A 25295-nucleotide genomic window follows, 5' to 3' on the forward strand; every position below is an offset into this window, starting at 1 on the left:
CCATAATCGTACCCGTGAAGTGGGTGAATGTGGTCATACACTCGGGAGACACACCCATAATCGTACCCGTGAAGTGGGTGAATGTGGTCATACACTCGGGAGACACACCCATAATCGTACCCGTGAAGTGGGTGAATGTGGTCATACACTCGGGAGACACACCCATAATCGTACCCGTGAAGTGGGTGAATGTGGTCATACACTCGGGAGACACACCCATAATCGTACCCGTGAAGTGGGTGAATGTGGTCATACACTCGGGAGACACACCCATAATCGTACCCGTGAAGTGGGTGAATGTGGTCATACACTCGGGAGACACACCCATAATCGTACCCGTGAAGTGGGTGAATGTGGTCTTACACTTCCCCATTTAACCTAGCGCTGCACTCACTCTGGGTTGGAGCCGGTACCAGCATGACAGCATGGGATATGAACCCAGTACCTACCAGCCTCAAGTCAAGGCTGGTTTATCTTCAATATTAACACCATACATTCATTACCAGCTATATTAACATATCAGGGACAAACTTTACAAAGCCATGGCTCATCTTTTCCATTTCCAAATTAGCCAAATGTTAATTTTGATGCAAAGTGGCTAAATATTTAGTCTTTGGCTAATAAACTTATCCTTAAAATAATCATCTTTTAATAATTTTCAAAGAAACCCTCAACTTAACTGAAAATCGGGGACAGGATTTAGCTCAAGTCAATTGCTCGCTTGAGGTGCTTGCATTGCAGGATCGAACTACCTCGATGGATCCATTGAGCTGATTGGGTTTTTTCTCGTTCCAACCAGTAAACCATAACTGGACAAAAGTCATGGTATGTGTTTTCCTGTCTGTGGGAAAGTGCATATAAAAGATGCCTTTCTGCATTAGAAAAAATGTAGCTGGTTTCCTTTGTTGACTACGAGTCAGAATTACCAAATGTTTGACATCCAATAGCCGATGATTAATCAATATGCTCCAGTTGTGTTGTTAAACAGAACAAAACAAACTTTACGTTTTTTTAACTGAAAATCGGCTAAACTAAAATCTGTTTTATTGTGAACTCTGCATGCATGTCGCAAGGTTATCAACATGTGCAAACTGTGTTTTGAATACTAACATTCATGAAGTATTTATGCCGTATTATTTTATACCTGGCGAAGATTTATTAAATAGGTGGCAAAATATTGTCAGCAGCCGCTCTTAATGACATCTCTGATACAATAAATAATTATTTTATTGACAATGAGAAATGAGTTGTACAAAACTAAACTTGTGAGAGTAATGGGCAAACAGTGTAATTGTTCATCCATTTTTCTTTTTGAAACAAATTGTTGTGCTTTTTGTGTGTGTTTGTTTTTCATTTTATTAACAATTGCAGGAGATTTGCAATCAGACTGGGCACTCTTGGAATAAGCTCTTCAAGAAGCGATATGGTTCGATTAATAAGGTGAACTATTTCAGCTTTCCATTACTTTAACAGACATGTATCTCTTAAATAAAATAACAGCATTGGTTGAAAAAATCTACTTGTATAATAAACATTAAAATACATATACCATATCTAATATGTTTATTTTCCACAGTTCTACACTCTACGTTTTAGTTTTATTAAGTAAAATTGGAATGGCTTATCTGTTTTACGTGTGTATATATTGTACGTGTTTCTTTGTAATTTTATAATCAGATTACTCGCTATTCTTTGTTTACGCGTGGGTCGGGATTTAGCTCAGTTAGTCGAGTGTTCGCCTCAGGCGCTTGCGTCACAGGATCAAACTACCTCGGTGGATCCATTCAGATGGTTGGGTTTTTCTCCTTCCAACCAGTCAAAGGCTGTGGTATGTGCTTTCCTGTCTTTGGGAAAGTACATATAAAAGATCCCTTGCTGCTAATAAAAAAAATGCAGCTAGTTTCCTCTGATGACTTTGTGTCTTAATTACCAAATGTTTGACACCTAATAACTGATGATTAATTAATCAATATGCTCTAGAGGTGTCGTTAAACAAAACAACATGATGGACCTAGCAAGCATAAACAAGGTGAAGATGCCTGCGAAACCATCACTTATTAATATCTTAGAGTAATTAGTATAACAGGATTTCGAAACAAATCATATTTACTTCCTATATTACTTCACAAAACTGGCTTAGATCATCAGAATTTGTTATAGATGCATTTGTTATAGCCCCTTGTTTTCACCTGAGCATGTGTGGTATGATATGTATGTACCAAGGCTAGCTCTGAGTGAGCCAAAAAATTCGACAAATTGTTTATTAAACTTAAACTTAAAAAATTACAAAAATCAACAAATTATTTTGCCAAATTAAAATAAAATTAGCAATTGTCAAATTTGGTGAGTGCCAGAGCTAGCCCTGTACAGTACAGGAAGTTTACTGGGCACATTGCCCTACATTTAGTTTATAACATTATATATCAGGTAAAACTGGTGAGTGGATGAAGAGAATATATGTAATTTACTAGCCTGGGAGTGTGTTGAGATATATCACATTCTGTATACAGGGGATCTGTGAATAAAAATGTTTTAAAAATAATAAAATTGAGAAACCATTCTGCTATAATATTTTGAGGGTTTTTCTTTTCTTTTCAGTTTTTCCAAAAGTATGATGACAAGTTTGTACTGAATCTGGATTCAGGGTTTGTTAGTTTAAGGCAAGACTTGCCACAGAAACTTGAGAAAAACAACAATCGGACCAAATCCCCGACTGACCATAAGTCGAAGAGGCGTGATAGTTCACAATCTGATGACAGAGACAGGAGAAAAGATGATGAGCGGTAAGCAATGGTACACACACTCCATGCATATAAAACATTTAGGGTCTAGACTCGAGAGTCTGAGACTTAACATCATGGCAACGACATACACATTTATGAGACGTCATTAAAGATTTGAATCCAAGACTTTAACGTTTTGTAAGCACAGGCCCAGAAACACTGAATTTGCAGACACCGATCTTCCAATTCAGAAGAAAAAAAATATATATATAGTTTTATGATTAGTGGCCCTGAAACACTTTGAATATGCAGACACTGATTTTCTAAACTGGAAAATGTATTTGATGTATAGGTTTAGTTTAGTTACTAAAAGGCTCTATTAATCCATCGTCTGAGATGCTTGCATCATAGGATCGAACCACCTCAATGGATCCATTTAACTGAGTGGGTTTTTGTCTTTCCAACCAGTGCACCATTGGTCAAAGGCTGTGATATGGTCTTTTCTGTCTGGGAGTTTTTTCTCTAAGACTATGTCAGAGTTACCAAATGTTTGACATCCAATAGCCAATGATTAATTAATCAATATGCTCTAGTGCTGTTCTTAAAGAAAACAAACTTTTTTTAACTATTAATTGGAAATATGCTACAATGGTAGAGAACTCAGGACATACTATTTTTACAAGTGTAATGTTGATTAAAAGATAGAGTTTGAAATCATAATATATATGCAGGCTTTTCCCATTGTTAGTCATTTAATGGCAATTACTATTTTTGAAACTAAATGGAAGATTTAATTGTTTATATATATATATATATATATATAAACACAAATAAACACTAATTTTCTTTTTCTTTTTTAAAGCTATATAGCTATCTGAATGAGCTAAGTTATATTGATGGCTGGTTTATGAACAGTCTAAACATTTAAAAGGTAATATAAAATAGAATGTTATTATTATGATATAACAGTAGCCATGACATCACAAACTGGATGGCATTTGATGTCAGTTTTGTTTAGAAAGGCCATCTGGCCGGGTGGGGGGTGTTTTATTTGTGGATATATAAGCAGTCTACTTCACGTTTAGGAAGATTCATCTTACATGTTATTTTTTTACTTTTTAATTTTTTAGACCCTCTTCGCCACTACCACCGGAAGGCTATCGATGGTTCAATTTTGATGATTCTGTAATTAGTCCTATCAGAGCTAAGGACATAGAAAAACAGTTTTCTGGAAAGGAAAGTGCCTATATGCTGTTCTACAGAAAGAAATCACTGATCAGACCCGAGGAAGGTAAAGGGGGAGACATCAGTGTGGATACCAGGTCTTTGATCTGTGAAAATGTGTGTAACCTAACTATCGGTTATGCAAAATGAATTTCAGATAACCCATTTCCTTTTTCCATAACCACTTATGTTCATGTAAATCAGGGCTTCTAGATTATGATAGGCCCACTCCCATGGCTAGTGATGTTCAATGTTGGGCTAGTAAATACAGGGCTTCTAGATTATGATAGGCCCACTCCCATGGCTAGTGATGTTCAATGTTGGGCTAGTAAATAACTAACATCGCCATGCCAGACAGGGCTTCTAGATTATGATAGGCCCACTCCCATGGCTAGTGATGTTCAATGTTGGGCTAGTAAATACAGGGCTTCTAGATTATGATAGGCCCACTCCCATGGCTAGTGATGTTCAATGTTGGGCTAGTAAATAACTAACATCGCCATGCCAGACAGGGCTTCTAGATTATGGTAGCCCCACTCCCATGGCTAGTGATGTTCAATGTTGGGCTAGTAAATAACTAACATCGCCATGCCAGACAGGGCTTCTAGATTATGGTAGCCCCACTCCCATGGCTAGTGATGTTCAATGTTGGGCTAGTAAATAACTAACATCGCCATGCCAGACAGGGCTTCTAGATTATGGTAGCCCCACTCCCATGGCTAGTGATGTTCAATGTTGGGCTAGTAAATACAGGGCTTCTAGATTATGATAGGCCCACTCCCATGGCTAGTGATGTTCAATGTTGGGCTAGTAAATAACTAACATCGCCATGCCAGACAGGGCTTCTAGATTATGGTAGCCCCACTCCCATGGCTAGTGATGTTCAATGTTGGGCTAGTAAATAACTAACATCGCCATGCCAGACAGGGCTTCTAGATTATGGTAGCCCCACTCCCATGGCTAGTGATGTTCAATGTTGGGCTAGTAAATAACTAACATCGCCATGCCAGACAGGGCTTCTAGATTATGGTAGCCCCACTCCCATGGCTAGTGATGTTCAATGTTGGGCTAGTAAATAACTAACATCGCCATGCCTGATGGCTAGTGATTTTTTTTTGGTCAAATGCTGCATTTAAATCTATTTGGTTAATGTGAATATTCTGGTCGTTCCTCCCCTCAAGGCTTTTTAAGCTCCATCTCCTTTAGGTGACATATCCAATTATTCCTATTAGTAAAATTGTATGTACTTAAAGTCAGGCTAGTGAATTTTTAATGATGGCTAGTAAAAAGACTTGATCACAGGACTTGTGGAATTTTATAACAATTGTAGAAGTCCTGTGTAAATGAATGATTGATGTCCTAAATTTAATGTGTAAACGAACAATAGGTTGCACAAAATTAGACTTGTATGAACGGCATGTGGACGAAACCGTCTTTCTCACAATGTTCAGAGGCCTAAAAATAGTTCTTTGTTAAAAGGAAAAATCGGAGATTTAATGGGCATTTATTTAGCATTCTCATCAAAATGAAGCACGTGTTACCGGGTGTTTCGAAGCATGTGTTAATCGGGTGTTTTGAAGCATGGGTTACCGGGTGTTTTGAAGCATGGGTTACTGGGTTTTTTGAAGCATGTGTTACCAGGTGTTTTGAAGCATGGGTTACCGGGTGTTTTGAAGCACGTGTTACTGGATGTTTTGAAGCATGGGTTACTGGATTTTTTGAAGCATGTGTTACCAGGTGTTTTGAAGCATGGGTTACCGGGTGTTTTGAAGCATGGGTTACCGGGTGTTTTGAAGCATGGGTTAATCGGGTGTTTTGAAGCATGGGTTACCGGGTGTTTTGAAGCATGGGTTACTGGGTTTTTTGAAGCATGTGTTACCAGGTGTTTTGAAGCATGGGTTACCGGGTGTTTTGAAGCACGTGTTACTGGATGTTTCGAAGCATGTGTTAATCGGGTGTTTTGAAGCATGGGTTACCGGGTGTTTTGAAGCATGGGTTACCGGGTGTTTTGAAGCATGGGTTACCGGGTGTTTTGAAGCATGGGTTAATCGGGTGTTTTGAAGCATGGGTTACCGGGTGTTTTGAAGCATGTGTTACCGGGTGTTTTGAAGCATGGGTTACTGGGTTTTTTGAAGCATGTGTTACCAGGTGTTTTGAAGCATGGGTTACCGGGTGTTTTGAAGCATGTGTTACCGGGTGTTTTGAAGCACGTGTTACCAGGTGTTTTGAAGCATGTGTTATTACCAGGTGTTTTGAAGCATGTGTTATTACCAGGTGTTTTGAAGCATGTGTTATTACCAGGTGTTTTTTCTTCCAGCTATGGGTAATCCAGTATATGAACTATCCGAGAGTTTGGTCAACCCGATTCTGCAGGAGAACAGGGAGCTGGAAATGCAAAGGTTTGTGCTGCCTCGCCAGTGTTTGCTGGAGGATTCTTGAACAAATTTTGTTACCGTTTGGATCCGTCCAAATGTAATGACTTACAAAGTGTCCAGTTGTCTAAAATCCAGTATCGTTTTTCGTCTAGTGGCCTTCACAACTGAAAATATAGAACAGTGTACAGAAGTGCTTTTTTCTGTAGCAAAATGTCTGTAATTCTATTGTATGTACTGGACTCTCCTTTCCTTGTTGTACTGATGACAGTTGGGATGATCAGTAATATATATATGTTTAATACACTAGGCAATATTTGGAGGTAATATCAAGTTTGAGATACTACAACTATTGGGACAGTCAGAAAATACTGAATATATTATAAACAACAAAATGTAGTTAATGGGTAATTTTAGTGGTTAAAAAGAACTCTTGTCAGTTGAGAACATGTTCCAGTTTTAGAAAAGAAGTCACGTTCGTCCCTATAAAAATAACTGTCACCTGAACACCTGCTGTACGGTTTTTTGTGTGTTTTTTTCCAGGCAAGAGTATGAGTGTATCATAAACATGGTCACCCTGCAGGTTCACTTCTCGCCACACTATGGTTATGTTGACGGTGCTCTCAAGAACTGTGGTGGAGACCACGCTTTCACCGAGCTCACTATGGACAGAAGACAAACGGTGCAGGACCTGATTGTTGCAGTTAAAGAGGTAACTGTTGATGTTGTATAACAACACCACTAGAGCACCTTGATTTGTCAAACATTTGATAATTCTGATACATACAGTGGCGTAGCATGGGCGGGGCCACCAGGGCAGTTGCCCTGGTCACAAAATTCTGGACTGGTGGAAGGGACTCGGGGAGTGCTAACAGTCTACTTGCCTTGCCCCAGGCGCTGGCAACACACACTACACTACTCGATACATATATAGTCTTGGAGGAAACCTAAATTTTTTACATTAGCAGCAAGGGATCTTTTATAATAATTGCTGCAGGCAAGATAGCACATTCTACAGCCTTTTATAATACTATACGTAGGGACATTGGTTGAGATGGGGGGGGAAATGTGATCAGATAATGGTTCCACTGAGTGGGTTCGATCCTACAACCCTTGCACCTCCAGGTCCAGTTGTTCAAAGTACTGTTAAGTAACTCTGGGTCGTCTAATATTTGTCTTCAGTTACCTTTAGATTTCATTATGTATAGATATCTTTGGTTGTTGTAAATCCCGTCTGAACACTGTTTTCAGTTGTTATTGGACTTTATGTAGTCCCTGGTTTTGAAAATGTCTTTTATCACTAGGTAAGCTAACTAACATTAGAGGTGTCGGAGTCCAGTTATCAAAAATGATTGTCGTGGGATGTAGTTAATGATAAAATACTTGCCTGAGGTGTGATAAGTAATTTTCACTGAATTGATGGATTTGGGGGCTTTTCCCCATTCTAACCAAGCATCCCATAACTCGTACATCAAAGGTTGTGGTATATATTATCCTGTCGAAGGAAAAAATTAAAAGTTCTTGTCTAAAAAAAATTTTTTGCTGGGGTTTTTTGGGGGGGGGGGTTTTGGTACTAATAGCTTGTTTCATGGTAGTTATCTTCCTAGCAAAGCAATAAGATGTGAAATTACCCTACAGACATGTTGTTCACAAATGTGTTCAGAATAGCGACTTACAGGCAGTAATTTGTTACTATTTGAAGTAATTCTGTGACATCAGCCTTTTTCCTTTGGTTCCTTTGACATGGAATGCCCTTATTCCAAAGCAGCAATGTTTGTATTCTTTTTAGTATCAAGTATGTAAGGTCTGTTTAGTTTCTTTGTCTCATTATTCAAATGTAATTAACAAACAAGAAAAGTTTTAGAGAATAAGAACTTTAAATTGGATTCCTCAGAGGCCATGCAACTCCACTGGTGGTAGTTAATTATAAGGCTGCCATTTTGTCGAGCTTGATTTATATTTGCCATAAAAGACAAAGGTAAATAGCTAGTATATAAAATTCTTTGAAAAGACCGTGTAAGAGTGTTACAGGCACAGACTAGTTTCAACTCATGAAAGTGGACACTAAGTTTGGTTAATCTATAAAGCTGTGATGCATTTGGATAAAGATACGATAGAGTGAAACAAGAGTTGGTGACAATGAAATCGAGAAATATCCTTTAAAAAATAGACTAGAATTCGTCTCCATAACCCTTGCTTCTCAGAGGTATATATGTTTGTAAAAATATTTGTAAAAAGTTTGTTTTGTTTAACAACACCACTAGAGCACATTGATTAATTAATTGGATGTCAAACATTTGGTAATTCTGAGTCATCAGAGGAAACCTGCTACATTTTTCCTAATGCAGCAAGGGATCTTTTATATGCACTTTCCCACAGACAGGAAAGCACATACCACGGCCGTTGACCTGTTGTATTGCACTTGTTGGAACGAGAAAAAAAACAATCATTTGAATGGATCCACTGAGGTGGTTCAATCCTGCGACACAATCATCTCAAGCGAGCTGTCAACCGACTGATCCAAATCAGCCAAAAAATATGAAACACTTTGGATGAAGGGAAATGGATAAGCAAACGGCTCTGATAGTGAAGAATATGCTGTAGTGTTTAAAAACTAGGGCCTTAATTTGGGATGAATCCAGTGACTAACTTGGTGTTTCAAGGGATTTTTATTTTGTTGTTTTGCAGATAGGCGGTCATCTGGTTCCTAAACAACTAGTTCTGCATAGAATGCGTGATCTCCCAGCTGGCTTCCATCTTTATGATGAGATAACACGTAAATATATTCATCAGAACTTAGCACAACATAAATACTAATATATTAATTCTTTACGATGAGATTACAAGTAAATTTATGTAACTTGGCTCAACATACAGGTCAATTTATGTTACATTGGATGATTTGGAAGAATAAAATATGGTATCTTAATAGGTGTGTGCTTAATTCAGGTGGCCTTTAGAGCAGGTTCGACTGTACTACAAAGTCTATTCCAATGCATTCTCTTTCTATATGTATTTTGTACACAGGGTCTGACTAAGGAATAAAATAATGATATCAGTAGTACTGTATCTTTTCAAAGTTGTCCTCTTTAAACGTTTGTACATGGGACTGACTAAGGAATAAAATAATGATATCAGTAGTACTGTATCTTTTCAAAGTTGTCCTCTTTAAACGTTTGTACACGGGACTGACTAAGGAATAAAATAATGACATCATTAGTACTGTATCTTTTCAAAGTTGTCCTCTTTAAACGTTTGTATACGGGACTGACTAAGGAATAAAATAATGACATCATTAGTACTGTATCTTTTCAAAGTTGTCCTCTTTAAACATTTGTACATGGGACTGACTAAGGAATAAAATAATGACATCAGTAGTACTGTATCTTTTCAAAGTTGTCCTCTTTAAACGTTTGTACATGGGACTGACTAAGGAATAAAATAATGACATGAGTAGTACTGTATCTTTTCAAAGTTGTCCTCTTTAAACGTTTGTACATGGGACTGACTAAGGAATAAAATAATGACATCAGTAGTACTGTATCTTTTCAAAGTTGTCCTCTAAACGTTTGTACATGGGACTGACTAAGGAATAAAATAATGATATCAGTAGTACTGTATCTTTTCAAAGTTGTCCTCTTTAAACGTTTGTACACGGGACTGACTAAGGAATAAAATAATGACATCAGTAGTACTGTATCTTTTCAAAGTTGTCCTCTTTAAATGTTTGTACACGGGACTGACTAAGGAATAAAATAATGACATCAGTAGTACTGTATCTTTTCAAAGTTGTCCTCTTTAAACGTTTGTATACGGGACTGACTAAGGAATAAAATAATGACATCATTAGTACTGTATCTTTTCAAAGTTGTCCTCTTTAAACGTTTGTACATGGGACTGACTAAGGAATAAAATAATGACATCATTAGTACTGTATCTTTTCAAAGTTGTCCTCTTTAAACGTTTGTACACATGACTGACTAAGGAATAAAATAATGATATCAGCTTTACTGTATCTTATCAAAGTTGTCCTCTTTAAACGTTTGTGCATGGGACTGACTAAGGAATAAAATAATGACATCAAAGTTGTCCTCTTTAAACATTTGTACATGGGACTGACTAAGGAATAAAATAATGATATCAGTAGTACTGTATCTTTTCAAAGTTGTCCTCTTTAAACATTTGTACACGGGACTGACTAAGGAATAAAATAATGACATCAGTAGTACTGTATCTTTTCAAAGTTGTCCTCTTTAAACGTTTGTATACGGGACTGACTAAGGAATAAAATAATGACATCATTAGTACTGTATCTTTTCAAAGTTGTCCTCTTTAAACGTTTGTACATGGGACTGACTAAGGAATAAAATAATGACATCAGTAGTACTGTATCTTTTCAAAGTTGTCCTCTTTAAACGTTTGTACACATGACTGACTAAGGAATAAAATAATGATATCAGCTGTACTGTATCTTATCAAAGTTGTCCTCTTTAAACGTTTGTGCATGGGACTGACTAAGGAATAAAATAATGACATCAAAGTTGTCCTCTTTAAACATTTGTACACAGGACTGACTAAGGAATAAAATAATGACGTCAGTAGTACTGTATCTTTTCAAAGTTGTCCTCTTTAAACGTTTGTCTCACCTTTACCAAGTAAAAAAGTGAGATATGGGTATTACTTTTCTGACGGTAATGCTGTCAACTTTGGCGTTTAAGTTTTGTGTTTTGATCAGTTTCTCACAGACTGTAAGTCAGTGAAACTTGGTTTATAGTTGCACATAGGGATCTTCATCACAGTGCACTGAAAATGTTATGCTAGGTGAGACATTTAATTCTGCTGAATTCTTGTTTTGGGAATGGGGTTTTTTTAATGTCTTTTTCATATCTGACCACTAGTCAAATGAGATAATCCAGCAAGGCGAATCAATCCTGCTACCCAGTGAATACCCAACTTATGAAAAAAAATGTGTAAAAAATAAAAAGTTTTATATTTGAACTTGTGGACTGTTTGTATATTTTAAAAGTAATGTTGGTTGTTTTGTTTTGGTTTTTGGGTTTTTTGTAGAAGACTGTTCAAAGGAACTTGTCCAACTGTCCATCGATAGTGACACAAAGCTATTTGCCTGGAACGGTCACAAGGTATTGTAGTTAATTAAGAAACATCAGTTGGTTACTTTTTGAAGTTGAAAATCGATTGATAACAGCATTATAGATTAAATATTTATAAAGATGAACTTGATAAAAGTTTCAAATATGTTATTTTTGATAATTACAGTCATCTAGATGGAGTTTTTGCTACCCTGAAAAACTTCAGGGCCCGAGATTATAAAATGTTAGAATCTTAACTGATATCCTTAATGTCACACACATGTAATTTGTATGCATTGCTAAGATGTTAGTCACAAGATGCTAGGTCTTGAATTTCCACTTTTATTAGTACAGGGCCTAAATACAGTCACTAAATATTCCGTTTTCTTCTCTCTCTAAACTAAAAACATTTTTTGGGGAGTTTAAAGACACCACTAGAGCACATTGATTTATCTCTAGACCAAGTGTTAGGATTAACAATGCGATGTGGGTTATTTTGTGAATACATATCTTAATGTATGTTCACGGCATGTAAATTTGGTGAACAACTTTTATATCTGCAGTGCAAATGATGCATGCATATAAATGTCACAATTTGAGGTTGGACATCAAATGATGCAACATTTATACCCAATTATAAAAAAATTCCCCAGTTTATAGTACTCGAATAATGTCAGTAATGAAACAGGAATGTTAGTCTTTATATGTTAGAAGTTTCTGCTCTCCCAGAAAATATATTGAGAAAAAAGAACATGTGTTAGAGCAGGGATAGGTTTTGAGCCCCGAAACCCTCGCCCTGCACCTATGGAGTAACACTAAACAGATGTTCAATAATTTCAGGTGAAAGATAAACCTATTCCAGTGGGCGCCAGCAGTGAGCCTGTCTACCTGACCATCATCCACGGAAACCCGGCTCAGTTCAGTCGCGGATTTCCAAGAGACATGACTTTCGACGACTTCCGGTCGTGTATCTGTGATCTCACCCAAGTGGACTTCTCCACCATCGTGCTCAAGAAGATCGTGGGTAAGAACTCTGCGATGCACGTCCAGACTCTGGAAGACTGTACGTCGACTCTCGAAGGTCTTCAATTCAAAGACGGGGATCAAATCATTGTGGAAGACAAAATGAAAAATAGGCAAGTTGGTTTTTGAGGACATTTCTAAGTTGTAAGTTTCACAAGGTGTAATTCGGTGTGGGTTTGAAGGAAAGAAATGCTCTTTTGAATATCTTTTACAAATAGTGGACAAGTACATTTTTGTGGACTTTGTGAAAAATAGGACAGCATAATGCGGAATTAATTGTATCCAATCGGTTCAGTCTGAATTTTATTATAATAATAGTATTTTATATTTAAAAAATTGTTAAATACAAATTAAATGAGAAAATTTAAAGTTTAATGTGTTTCTTTCTCATTTCTTTTTTCAGCATTTCTTTAGCCGAGAAAACTGCTGCACGACAAAGTCAGTTCTTTATTACAGTGCAGAACAAATGTGGACAGGTAATTCTTTTCTAAACTTAGAGATTTTTATTTACTTTCTGTAATTAAAAATATCAATCGAGATTAATTTCTTTTATTGAAAGCCTGGACTGTTTTTCACATAATATTTGCTATCTAAACACAACAAGCAGCCAGGTAGCCAACACACCTCGCACACGGTTGTTTGGGTTGGGGATTTTTCAATTTGTCTTTTTAACATGAACTGAATAACAATGAGCCTTTCTTTGAAAAAATGGCCTAACAGTGGACATTGGTAAACAATTTGAAACCACTGAATTTCATATAAAACGTTAAATTGATTGTATGCACTGTAATTTGTGAGTCTAGAATCTAATAGTCTTGGGTCTGATTTCTTGTTAACCATTCAACCATGACTCAAAGTTCAAATTCAGTTTCAGAAAGGATCAACTGAATTTTACATTTCACTTTTACAATTCAGTTTTGATATCTGTTCAAAATCTGTTTGATGTGAATGATTTTATGTGTGAAATTGTTTCTGACATGATCAACAGTTCATTAAAAACAGACTTTATCTGAATGTTGGTGAAGGTTTAAGCCTGTTTTATTTGAATCACTGACAGAATGTCGATCTCAATCTTTTATTTAGACATAAGATTTTTCAATCCATGTTGCTAACTGTTGTATTTCTTTTCATCAGTGTCTTCATGATGGCAGCTGGCCCAAGACAACTGTACATGTCAGCAAAGATATGGTAAGTAGACAAATAAACATCTTACAAAGTAAATATAAAACAGGAATATTTAATTTGTTTCTAATTTCGGATGGATTTATCTCAACCTTCTAGCAGTTATTTACATCAATGGTGTGCAGATCATAATTTGATTATCATAATTTTTATTTTTTTGATTTGAATATCAAATTGTAATTTAGTTTTGTTTAATTACAAGAGCAGGATGTAGCCCAGTGGTAGAGTACTCGACCGAGGTGAGATGGGTAACAAGAATGAGTTCCATTAGTGAACTCATTGTGTTATTTCCCATTCTAACAATTGGTGGGGTTTCTTTCACACAAGTATGAAAGGTTTTGGTAGTGTGTGACCTGACCGTGGAGGTGTATGTAAAATATTTATTGCTGCTACTTGAATGTATTAACCTATGAGTTGAGAGTGTGTTTCTTTACCAACACTAGACAAAATTTCTCCACACATTAGACAACTTGTAGCCACTTGTATAGGTGTATGGGGGACTCGGGTGGTGGTAGCCCCCAACTGACTCCTACACCTTGTAGCCACTTGTATAGGTGTATGGGGGACTAGGGTGGTGGTAGCCCCCAACTGACTCCTACACCTTGTAGCCACTTGTATAGGTGTATGGGGGACTTGGGTGGTGGTAGCCCCCAACCGACTCCTACACCTTGTAGCCACTTATATAGGTGTATGGGGGACTAGGGTGGTGGTAGCCCCCAACCCACTCCTACACCTTGTAGCCACTTGTATAGGTGTATGGGGGACTAGGGTGGTGGTAGCCCCCAACTGACTCCTACACCTTGTAGCCACTTGTATAGGTGTATGGGGGTCTCGGGTGGTGGTAGCCTCCAACCATCTCCTACACCTTGTAGCCACTTGTATAGGTGTATGGGGGTCTCGGGTGGTGGTAGCCTCCAACCATCTCCTACACCTTGTAGCCACTTGTATAGGTGTATGGGGGACTAGGGTGGTGGTAGCCCCCAACTGACTCCTACACCTTGTAGCCACTTGTATAGGTGTATGGGGGTCTCGGGTGGTGGTAGCCCCCAACCCACTCCTAAATGACTAGGGAATTGAGTATATTTTAGAGCAAATAGCTATTTTTACCTTTAAAGATTTCATGGAAAAATTCCTTCCAATCTTTCAATAAAATGCCATCCCATCCAGTAACTGTGTGGCTACTGATTAAACAGTATGCTACGGCATCATTAAAGTGACAGTAAAGTTTTATTTTATTTAACGACGCCACTGGAGCACATTGATTTTTTATCTTATCATCAGCTATTGGACGTCAAACATATGGTCATTCTGACACTGGTTTTTTTTTTAGAGAAAACCCGCTGTCGCCACATAGGCTACTCTTTTATGACAGGCAACAAGGGATCTTTTATTTGCACTTCCCACAGGCAGGATAGCACAAACCATGGCCTTTGTTGAACCAGTTATGGATCACTGGTCGGTGCAAGTGGTTTACACCTACCCATTGAGCCTTGCGGAGCACTCACTCAGGGTTTGGAGTCGGTATCTGGATTAAAAATCCCATGCCTCGACTGGGATCCGAACCCAGTACCTACCAGCCTGTAGACTGATGGCCTAACCACGATGCCACCTAGGCCGGTAAAGTGACAGAGCCTAGTTTTTAAACACTACAGCTATTTTTCACTATTAGAACTATTGTTTATAATTGAAATCATTTGGTCATCATATTTATAATAACACATATACCTCTGACAAGTAATGGTTATCGATACAGACTCTAGTCTTTTTTTAAGGGAATTTCCCTATTTTAGCATGATATACTCTTGTTTGGCACTATTGTAACTTTATCCAGATGTATCCATTCAACTAATTGGGGTTTGTCTCATTCCAACCAATCCACCACAATTGGTCAAAGGAGGTGGTATGTGCTTTCCTGTCTGGTAAAGTGCATATAAAAGATCCCTTGCTGAATTCTGTAAAAATGTAGCAGGTTTTCTCTGATGACTATGTGTCAGGATTACCAAATGTTTGACATTCAATAGCCGATGATTAATTAATCAATGTGCTCTAGTGGTGTCATTAAACAAAACCTACTTTTAACTTTTTGTCCAAATGTGTTACAGGTTTGTAGATTAACTAAACTTAGTGTCCATTTTCACATGTTAAAACTAGGAATCTGCGACTTCAAACAAACAACTGTTTTCTTTCCCTCCAGTTGCTGTCCACTGTCAAGTCGTGTGCCATGGAGAAGTTTGGAGTGAATGAGGTTCTGGACGGAGGACGTCTTCGTGTGGATCATGAGACTCTGGGACTGAGAGTGCCGCGTCAGTTAATTGACTTATCTTCTAGTTATTACCAAGTGTTCAAAAACAGGGCTCCAACTTAACAACAACACCGACCACAATTGTCGTCATTAAAATATAAATGGCCGTAGGTAGAGAGCATCACCGATGGCATTTTTGTGTCATCGGTAAAGCTCCTCGAAAATGGCAAAATGTATACACCTGATGTACATTATCTGCCAGTAGTTAACATTTGCACATTTGAAATATGTCTACATATAACAAAATAACCTTTTAGTCATGTTTATTTGCTGCAAATGTCGCTTTAAAAAAAATTGCCGTCACCCATGGCAACTCTTTTAAAAATTGTCATGTGAGATAAATTCTTAAGTTCGAGCCCTGAAAAAACACCTACAAAAAATCTGTATAGTGTTCACCATCAGAGAGTTGGAACAGTCACATTCTTTACAAACATACATATACTATCTAATTTAGATGTTGTTTATACTTAAACAAATAAAAGCTTCTTGTTTATTGAATTCTTTGAGTGTTCAAAATGGGTCGCTAAAAATAGACATCTTTTTAATTTAACACTATTTAGTCATAAATCAAAGACAAATGCTGTTGATGCTTTAAAATATTTGCAAAATGAATTTTGTTAATAGTATTTAGGGGAAAAAAAACCTAACACATAAGTATACATTTCAAAACAAAAACAAACCATGTTATCCGTGATAATATGGGACGGGACGTAGCCCAGTGGTTCACTTGATGTGCGGTCGGTCTGGGATCGATCCCCGTCGGTGGGCTATTTCTCCATCCAGCCTGGTATATCAAAGGCAGTGTTATGTGTTATTCTGTCTGTGGGGTGGTGCGTATAAAAGATATCTTGCTGCTAATCGAATAGAGTAGCCCATGAAGTACCGACAGCGGGTTTCCTCTCAATATCTGTGTGGTCCTTGACCGTATGTCCAATGCCATATAACCATAAATATAATGTGTTGAGTGCGTCGTTAAATAAAACATTTCCTTCCTTCCATGATAATATATCTTTAAGGTGATGTTGATTTAAACAATAGTATTGAATGGTCTGTATATAAGAAAACTATAATTGTTCTGTGTTGTGTTGACAGTGCATGAAGAGTTGACAGTTGGAGATGCTAATATTACCAACAAGTCGGTTGTCATACTAGAGCCTGGCAAAGCTCCGGAAAAACACCAGGTAATGTGTCATTGTAGCAGATCTGTTTACGATTGATATGAAGGAGAAATGTTTCAACTGGTTTGGAGTCCAGGCAGATGTTTAACCCAGAGGGGATTATAGGCTTTGTCTCAATCTACCTGTTCATTTTTATCATCCATTAAAGGCTTTTGCAGGAGATATCGCTGGCACTATAAACTGCGATATTCTCCTAGGAGATATCGCTTCTTCTAATCTTGATTGGTCAAATTGTAATCACAAGATATTATTTTGTTACATCACTGTGTATGTTTCAGCGCTAAACCTATCATTAGTGATGTCACGCCACTGTCGTTTTGCTAGTTAACGAGTCTACCCTTGCCAAATGTAGTGACATTCAACCCACTTTACTGACATGGTTTACAATTGTCCCAAATGAAAAGAATGATAATGGATGATAAAAAGAATACCCTCCTCATGTCTTGTGATATCATAATTTATCAGTACTTGTTGATAAAAGTATAATAATCCTCGGCTAGCCTCGGATTTCATACTTTTAACAACTCGTGCTGATAAATTATGATATCGGAAGACACTCCGGGAGTATCCTCTATGTACCACACGTAGTTTTCTGGAATTTGTTTTGTCACAATGCTTCCAGATAGTAAGCTGAAATTCTGTTTACAGTTTTATCGTGTAGTTACAGAACAAGTTTGACTCTCAGGTCTGTTTACTCTTGTATGGCTTCAGCAGTACTCTCCGAATGCTTGTTCAAGTATAAGTTATTTATACCAGTGTCAGTGTAAGGAGAAAGGTGATATGAAAGAAGAACAATACATCAGTCTCTCTGTGAATGGATTTTATGGCAGTGATAATAATGTAAATATGATTTGTAACTTACAGGTTACCAAGCCAATATTTTGTGGTAAACGTGCGTTCTCATTATGCGATTGAATCATACTGTGAGAACACCTAAATCATAACGACTTTAGTCTTATACGTTCTCACTAATTGCGATTATATCGTACTGTGAGGACACCTAAATCATAACGACTTTAGTCTTATACGTTCTCACTAATTGCGATTATATCGTACAGTGAGGACACCTAAATCATAACGACTTTAGTCTTATACGTTCTCACTAATCGCGATTATATCGTAATGTGAGGACACCTAAATCATAACGACTTTAGTCTTATACGTTCTCACTAATCGCGATTATATCGTAATGTGAGGACACCTAAATCATAACGACTTTAGTCTTATACGTTCTCACTAATCGCGATTATATCGTAATGTGAGGACACCTAAATCATAACGACTAGTCTTATACGTTCTCACTAATTGCGATTATATTGTACTGTGAGGACACCTAAATCATAACAACTTTAGTCTTATACGTTCTCACTAATTGCGATTGAATCATACTGTGAGAACACCTAAATCATAACAACTTTAGTCTTATACGTTCTCACTAATTGAGATTATATTGTACTGTGAGGACACCTAAATCATAACAACTTTAGTCTTATACGTTCTCACTAATTGCGATTATATCGTACTGTGAGGACACCTAAATCATAACAACTTTAGTCTTACACGTTCTCACTAATTGCGATTATATCGTAATGTGAGGACACCTAAATCATAACAACTTTAGTCTTATACGTTCTCACTAATTGTGATTATATCGTAATGTGAGAACACCTAAATCATAACGACTTTAGTCTTATACGTTCTCACTAATCGCGATTATATCGTACTGTGAGGACACCTAAATCATAACAACTTTAGTCTTATACGTTCTCACTAATTGCGATTGAATCATACTGTGAGAACACCTAAATCATAACAACTTTAGTCTTATACGTTCTCACTAATTGTGATTATATTGTACTGTGAGGACACCTAAATCATAACAACTTTAGTCTTATACGTTCTCACTAATCGCGATTATATCGTAATGTGAGGACACCTAAATCATAACAACTTTAGTCTTATACGTTCTCACTAATTGTGATTATATCGTACTGTGAGGACACCTAAATCATAACAACTTTAGTCTTATACGTTCTCACTAATTGCGATTATATGGTACTGTGAGGACACCTAAATCATAACAACTTTAGTCTTATACGTTCTCACTAATCGCGATTATATCGTACAGTGAGGACACCTAAATCATAACAACTTTAGTCTTATACGTTCTCACTAATCGCGACTGGGACATAGCCCAGTGGTAAAGCACCTGCCTGATGCGTGGTCGGTCTAGAATCGATCCCCATCGGTGGGTCCATTGGGCTATTTCTCGCTCCAGCCAGTGCACCATAGCTGGTATATCAAGGCCATGGTATGTGCTATCCTGTGTATGGGATGGTGCATATAAAAGATCCCTTGTTACTAGTTGAAAACGGTAGCCAGTTTCCTCTCTATGACTGTCAAAATGACCGTATGTTTGACATCCAATAGTCAATGATTGATTAAAAAAAATCAGTATGCTCTAGTGGTTGCATTAAACAAAACAAACTAATTGCATAGTAAGAGCGCAGCTATTTTTATACATGGTTGCCAGACACTATGTTTATTTCTATACCTGGAACTGTGCAGGTGTTGTTAAACAATTTACTCTTTCTCTTTCCGCTAGTGGCCAGTGAAGTGATGATGTGTTTTAGACACTATGTTTATTTCTATGCCTGGAACTGTGCAGGTGTTGTTAAACAATTTACTCTTTCTCTTTCTGCTAGTGGCCAGTGAAGTGATGATGTGTTTTAGACACTATGTTTATTTCTATGCCTGGAACTGTGCAGGTGTTGTTAAACAATTTACTCTTTCTCTTTCCGCTAGTGGCCAGTGAAGTGATGATGTGTTTTAGACACTATGTTTATTTCTATGCCTGGAACTGTGCAGGTGTTGTTAAACAATTTACTCTTTCTCTTTCCGCTAGTGGCCAGTGAAGTGATGATGTGTTTTAGACACTATGTTTATTTCTATGCCTGGAACTGTGCAGGTGTTGTTAAACAATTTACTCTTTCTCTTTCCGCTAGTGGCCAGTGAAGTGATGATGAGTTTTAGACACTATGTTTATTTCTATGCCTGGAACTGTGCAGGTGTTGTTAAACAATTTACTCTTTCCGCTAGTGGCCAGTGAAGTGATGATGTGTTTTAGACACTATGTTTATTTCTATGCCTGGAACTGTGCAGGTGTTGTTAAACAATTTACTCTTTCCGCTAGTGGCCAGTGAAGTGATGATGAGTTTTAGACACTATGTTTATTTCTATGCCTGGAACTGTGCAGGTGTTGTTAAACAATTTACTCTTTCTCTTTCCGCTAGTGGCCAGTGAAGTGATGATGTGTTTTAGACACTATGTTTATTTCTATGCCTGGAACTGTGCAGGTGTTGTTAAACAATTTACTCTTTCTCTTTCTGCTAGTGGCCAATGAAGTGATGATGAGTTTTAGACACTATGTTTATTTCTATGCCTGGAACTGTGCAGGTGTTGTTAAACAATTTACTCTTTCTCTTTCTGCTAGTGGCCAGTGAAGTGATGATGTGTTTTACTACTTTATTGCAGATCACATTGACTGTGAGCTCCGGTGACCCTAACATTGAACTCCCTGAGATGGAAATAACCGTGGATTACAACATCACCGTGGGCAGATGTTTAAAACATATCATCCACAAATGTCACCTACGAGGTTTGTAGTCTTTGTCTCACCGAAGGCAAACAGCTTAAACAGTTTAACTATAGTTCATTACATGTATTCAATAAGTAAAAGATACAGGGGTTTTTGGGGGTTTTTTTCATGCTACATTAATGTTACTTTATAAGTCATCAGATTAAACAGTTAAAGGAAACATGACACGAGACCATATTATAGCTCATTTTAAAAGAAAAATGATATAAAAATAATATACAAATAACTTTATAACAATAAAATACGTGTAGTTAACTTAAAATGAAGAAATTATGCTAATCAGTATCAAAGTACGATTTATGCATATTTCTTCGTGAGCGTTCGGAAAAAAAGGGAAGTGACTTCAGAGCCGCTGTACTCTTCCATTGTTGTTAACTGTTTATATATGGAGTAAGGGGCTTACGATCTTTTCAGTCCAACAGTGCCGTACTGCGCGGCCTTTGGGTGTAAAAATAAACACTTTAAACGATCGGGATTGTCTTTTTATGGTTTTCCAAAGGATTGTATCCGAAGAAAGACGCGTGTATTTTATCGCAAAAGAAAAGATTGGACACCAACACCGCATAGTACTTTGGTGTCAGCCTATTTACAGCCCGGAGCCCGAACGTTACCCGGAGACAAATACAGTACTCGGTTGCGAATGCCGAGGTGTACATTGTACATATTTGGCACAAAGATACACCTCAGCATGATGTATTTATATATGTTAAAACAAAAATGTAGAATTTTTTATTTATTTATTTTTTTGGAAAAAAAAAGATTTTTCATGTTAGGGCTGTAGGCCTACATAACAAAATCTGTATTCACCGTCCGAAGAAGGAAACGTCAATAAGTAATTAAATATGGCATATACAAACATGGGATTTGGCATGAGGATACATCTCAGTACGATGTATTTAAATATGTTTTTAGAAAAACGTGTAGAAAACAATAATAATTTTAAATAATGTTTTTAATCTTCGGGCGGAATACGTCACAAAAACGTTCCTCATCGCCCGAAGCCCCAAAGCAACACGAAGTTCAATACAAAATAAACCACTACTGTCGGTGTCGAAATAACTATTATGTTTCATCCACGGGCTGACTTGAGAATCGGAGTGTTGTTTTAGTTAATTGGTCCTTTCTTTCCGTGGCCTGCACATGTGATTCCTGATTGGCAGGTGTATATTGTAGGGTATCGACCAGGTAAGTGATTACCACGGTCTAGACATACGTACAAAATACGTGCCAGTTTTTTTAAGATCACAGGGTATTGTGGCGTAACCTGTCGCGACTATAGTACAATGTTAATGGACATTATCAGCCGCCCTGCTTCATTACTGTAAATAATGCTGTAAAACCCTTGATTAAGTAGACTTTCCCATCTAAAATTACAAAACTGACCAATTACGTAGTACCAAAGAAAAGAAAATTATCACTTGGGTATCGTGAGTGGTCGTTTTTACTCTAACGCACCCAACCAATAGGCCTAATAATATGCTACTTTTTTTTATGAGAGAAAAATACTATAACACCATTTCGTTCTATTGATGCAAATAGAAATATATTTAGTTTAAAAGTTGATTATACTCTCAAGTCATTTATGTTGTTTTACAAGCCAGGTTAATTAAAGCGAAGCGCCTTGTCGTAAATTAGAGCGTTTGTTTACACTGTGCATACAGATTTCATTATGTACAGCACGAACATAAAAAATGCGATATTTTCTAAAAAAAAAAAAAAAAAAAAATGTTTGTCCTACATTTATATTTTTTACATATTTAAATACATCATATCGAGGTGTATCTTTATGCTAAATATGAACAGTATACACCTCGGCATTAGCATCCGAGTTTTGGTTTTGTCTCCGGGTTACTTTCGGGCTCCGGGCTGTAAATTGGTCGACCGGTCTGGTCTGGCACCATCAGTTTCTCCACCCTCCGACTCGCTATCCGTTTTTTCTTCAGTATCACTGTTGTAAGTAAATGTGTGTCTTTCTTCATTTACTAACAGCTCATATTGATACGGCAAAACGTTTTGCGAACGAACACTCATTGTTTTGGTAAGCTGTGCAAGTCTTAGATTCTTCATGCGTGGTACGGACTAATGCTTTTAAGTGTAAGGCGTCAGATCAAGCGACGCGTCTCTGACGTCACGGACCTCGTAATTGCCCTGCTCATTAAAGATCGGCAATTTCCGCTAAGAGCTCGTATCTGGGGTTCTTTTATGGAGATATTTTAAGTAATTAATTTTTTATAATTTTTTTTTTTTAGGTGATTCAATTTATAATTAATTGTACATGGTTGGTGCCAAATATGGTTTACGTGACATGTTTCCTTTAACCTTTTCATTGCAACCGGCCTCGGTGGCGTCGTGGCAGGCCATCGGTCTACAGGCTGGTAGGTACTGGGTTCGGATCCCAGTCGAGGCATGGGATTTTTAATCCAGATACCGACTCCAAACCCTGAGTGAGTGCTCCGCAAGGCTCAATGGGTGTAAATCACTTGCACCGACCAGTGACTGGTTCAACAAAGGCCATGGTTTGTGCTATCCTGCCTGTGGGAAGCGCAAATAAAAGATCCCTTCTGCCTGTCATAAAAAGAGTAGCCTATGTGGCGACAGCGGGTTTCCTCTAAAAACAGTGTCAGAATGACCATATGTTTGACGTCCAATAGCTGATGATAAGATAAAAAAAATCAATGTGCTCTAGCGGCGTCGTTAAATAAAACAAACTTTACTTTTCATTGCACTGCGAACTTATGTGTTCCTAGCATAGAAAAATTGCTACCTGCCATTTACATAAATGGAAGGAATGTTTTCGAAGTTGTACATTAGAAGCAGAAATATAACAAATTGTTAGAAATGAAGAGATTAATGTCTATAGTAATATTAAAAGTATGATACCTAATTGAGGTTTTTTTTAATAATTAAAGATTTTTGTAATTATTGATTATTAACATCTGTCAGCAATGTTTTAAATCTATCTCATGTTTTAGATAACTTCTTATCTGCATTTTAACATCTTTTGCTCTTTAAAATAACCAATAGATAAAATATAATAAAATAAACGGGTTGGTTTTTTTTGTAAGAGTTTTTGTTTTGAATAATTAAGGTGATTCATGGCATCTAAGGAAAACCAACTGGTGTGGAGAAGCAGCCGACCTTCTAGATGACCTTGACATATCACTAGAAAACAGTTTGGTTAATGATGGAGATCACATTCTATTGAAGGAAGGAAAATTACCTCCAAAGGTGAAAATCTCTTAATCATTCTTGATCACTCACTAATTGTTTTTTTTTAAAAAGAAACTTAGCATCATCAAATGCAGTATATGTTTGTGACTGTGTGTGTGTATGCATGTGTGTGAAATAAACAATGTTACAAGTAGAAAACTTAAAATCTCACCATTTCTCACCCATGGTATTGTGAAAATTAAACCTATTGTTTGTTGTTTCAGGGTTATTTCCAACTGCCCATCTTTTTGTACTCTTTTGAAGATAGTTCCCAGAATTCGTGGATCATCAATTCTATTGCAAGTAGTATTCAAGGTAGGCAAATCATGTGCAGTGCAGACACTTAATACTCAAGGCATTTTGTGTATTATCATTAGTGATTAGAAAATAAATTGAAATTGTTAAAGACAGATTTTTTCTTACATCTTTACACCAGCCTTAAAAGTGTAGTCGTTAAGCCATTGGTAGGTACAGAGTTCACATCCCAGTACCGACGCCCACTCATAGTGACTTTAACAACTCGGTGGATAGGTGTGAGACCACTACACGTACTTCCCTCTCACTAACAACTCGGTGGATAGGTGTGAGACCACTACACGTACTTCCCTCTCACTAACCACTCGGTGGATAGGTGTGAGACCACTACACGTACTTCCCTCTCACTAACAACTCGGTGGATAGGTGTGAGACCACTACACGTACTTCCCTCTCACTAACCACTCGGTGGATAGGTGTGAGACCACTACACGTACTTCCCTCTCACTAACAACTCGGTGGATAGGTGTGAGACCACTACACGTACTTCCCTCTCACTAACAACTCGGTGGATAGGTGTGAGACCACTACACGTACTTCCCTCTCACTAACTATTCGGTGGAAAGGTGTGAGACCACTACACGTACTTCCCTCTCACTAACAACTCGGTGGATAGGTGTGAGACCACTACACGTACTTCCCTCTCACTAACAACTCGGTGGATAGGTGTGAGACCACTACACGTACTTCCCTCTCACTAACAACTCGGTGGATAGGTGTGAGACCACTACACGTACTTCCCTCTCGCTAACAACTATCCCACTTTCCTGGACAGATAGCTGACGTGTTTGCCCTGGACTGCGTGCTTGAACTTTAATTAGATATACAAACAAAAACGAATGAATATCTACATCTTTACATTCTGTTACTGGAGATGAAAGATGTGTGACTTTATCTGGAATTCTGGATGGTTATTCTTCTGTACATTGTTTTCAGGTTTTTTGCAGTTTGTCCAAAATATTCTACACTGTCCATCCAAAACTTGTAATATGATTTCGACTGATACTGAATGGGGATT

At 37.5% G+C, this 25295-nt stretch overlaps 1 protein-coding gene across 14 annotated transcripts in view; it reads left to right on the forward strand.

Moving 5' to 3' along the window:
* Nucleotides 1–25295, forward strand: part of LOC121380620 (ubiquitin carboxyl-terminal hydrolase 40-like) — a 65500-nt gene that overhangs the window by 24714 nt on the left and 15491 nt on the right. For all 14 annotated transcript variants that reach the window (XR_005958976.1, XR_005958971.1, XR_005958974.1 and 11 more), the window contains exons 11-25: nt 1372–1440; nt 2599–2783; nt 3854–4014; nt 6265–6346; nt 6863–7031; nt 9008–9095; nt 11387–11460; nt 12250–12545; nt 12836–12908; nt 13567–13620; nt 15809–15917; nt 17009–17097; nt 20629–20752; nt 23841–23980; nt 24187–24277. Coding sequence is in view for 1 of the 14 variants with exons in the window: in XM_041509522.1 (XP_041365456.1) it covers nt 1372–1440; nt 2599–2783; nt 3854–4014; nt 6265–6346; nt 6863–7031; nt 9008–9095; nt 11387–11460; nt 12250–12545; nt 12836–12908; nt 13567–13620; nt 15809–15917; nt 17009–17097; nt 20629–20752; nt 23841–23980; nt 24187–24277 (1804 nt within the window). In the remaining 13 variants the exon portion in view is untranslated. The remainder of the gene's footprint in view (nt 1–1371; nt 1441–2598; nt 2784–3853; nt 4015–6264; nt 6347–6862; nt 7032–9007; nt 9096–11386; nt 11461–12249; nt 12546–12835; nt 12909–13566; nt 13621–15808; nt 15918–17008; nt 17098–20628; nt 20753–23840; nt 23981–24186; nt 24278–25295) is intronic.

Source organism: Gigantopelta aegis, chromosome 9, assembly GCF_016097555.1.
Source record: "Gigantopelta aegis isolate Gae_Host chromosome 9, Gae_host_genome, whole genome shotgun sequence".
In the NCBI taxonomy this organism is placed as follows: domain Eukaryota; kingdom Metazoa; phylum Mollusca; class Gastropoda; order Neomphalida; family Peltospiridae; genus Gigantopelta; species Gigantopelta aegis.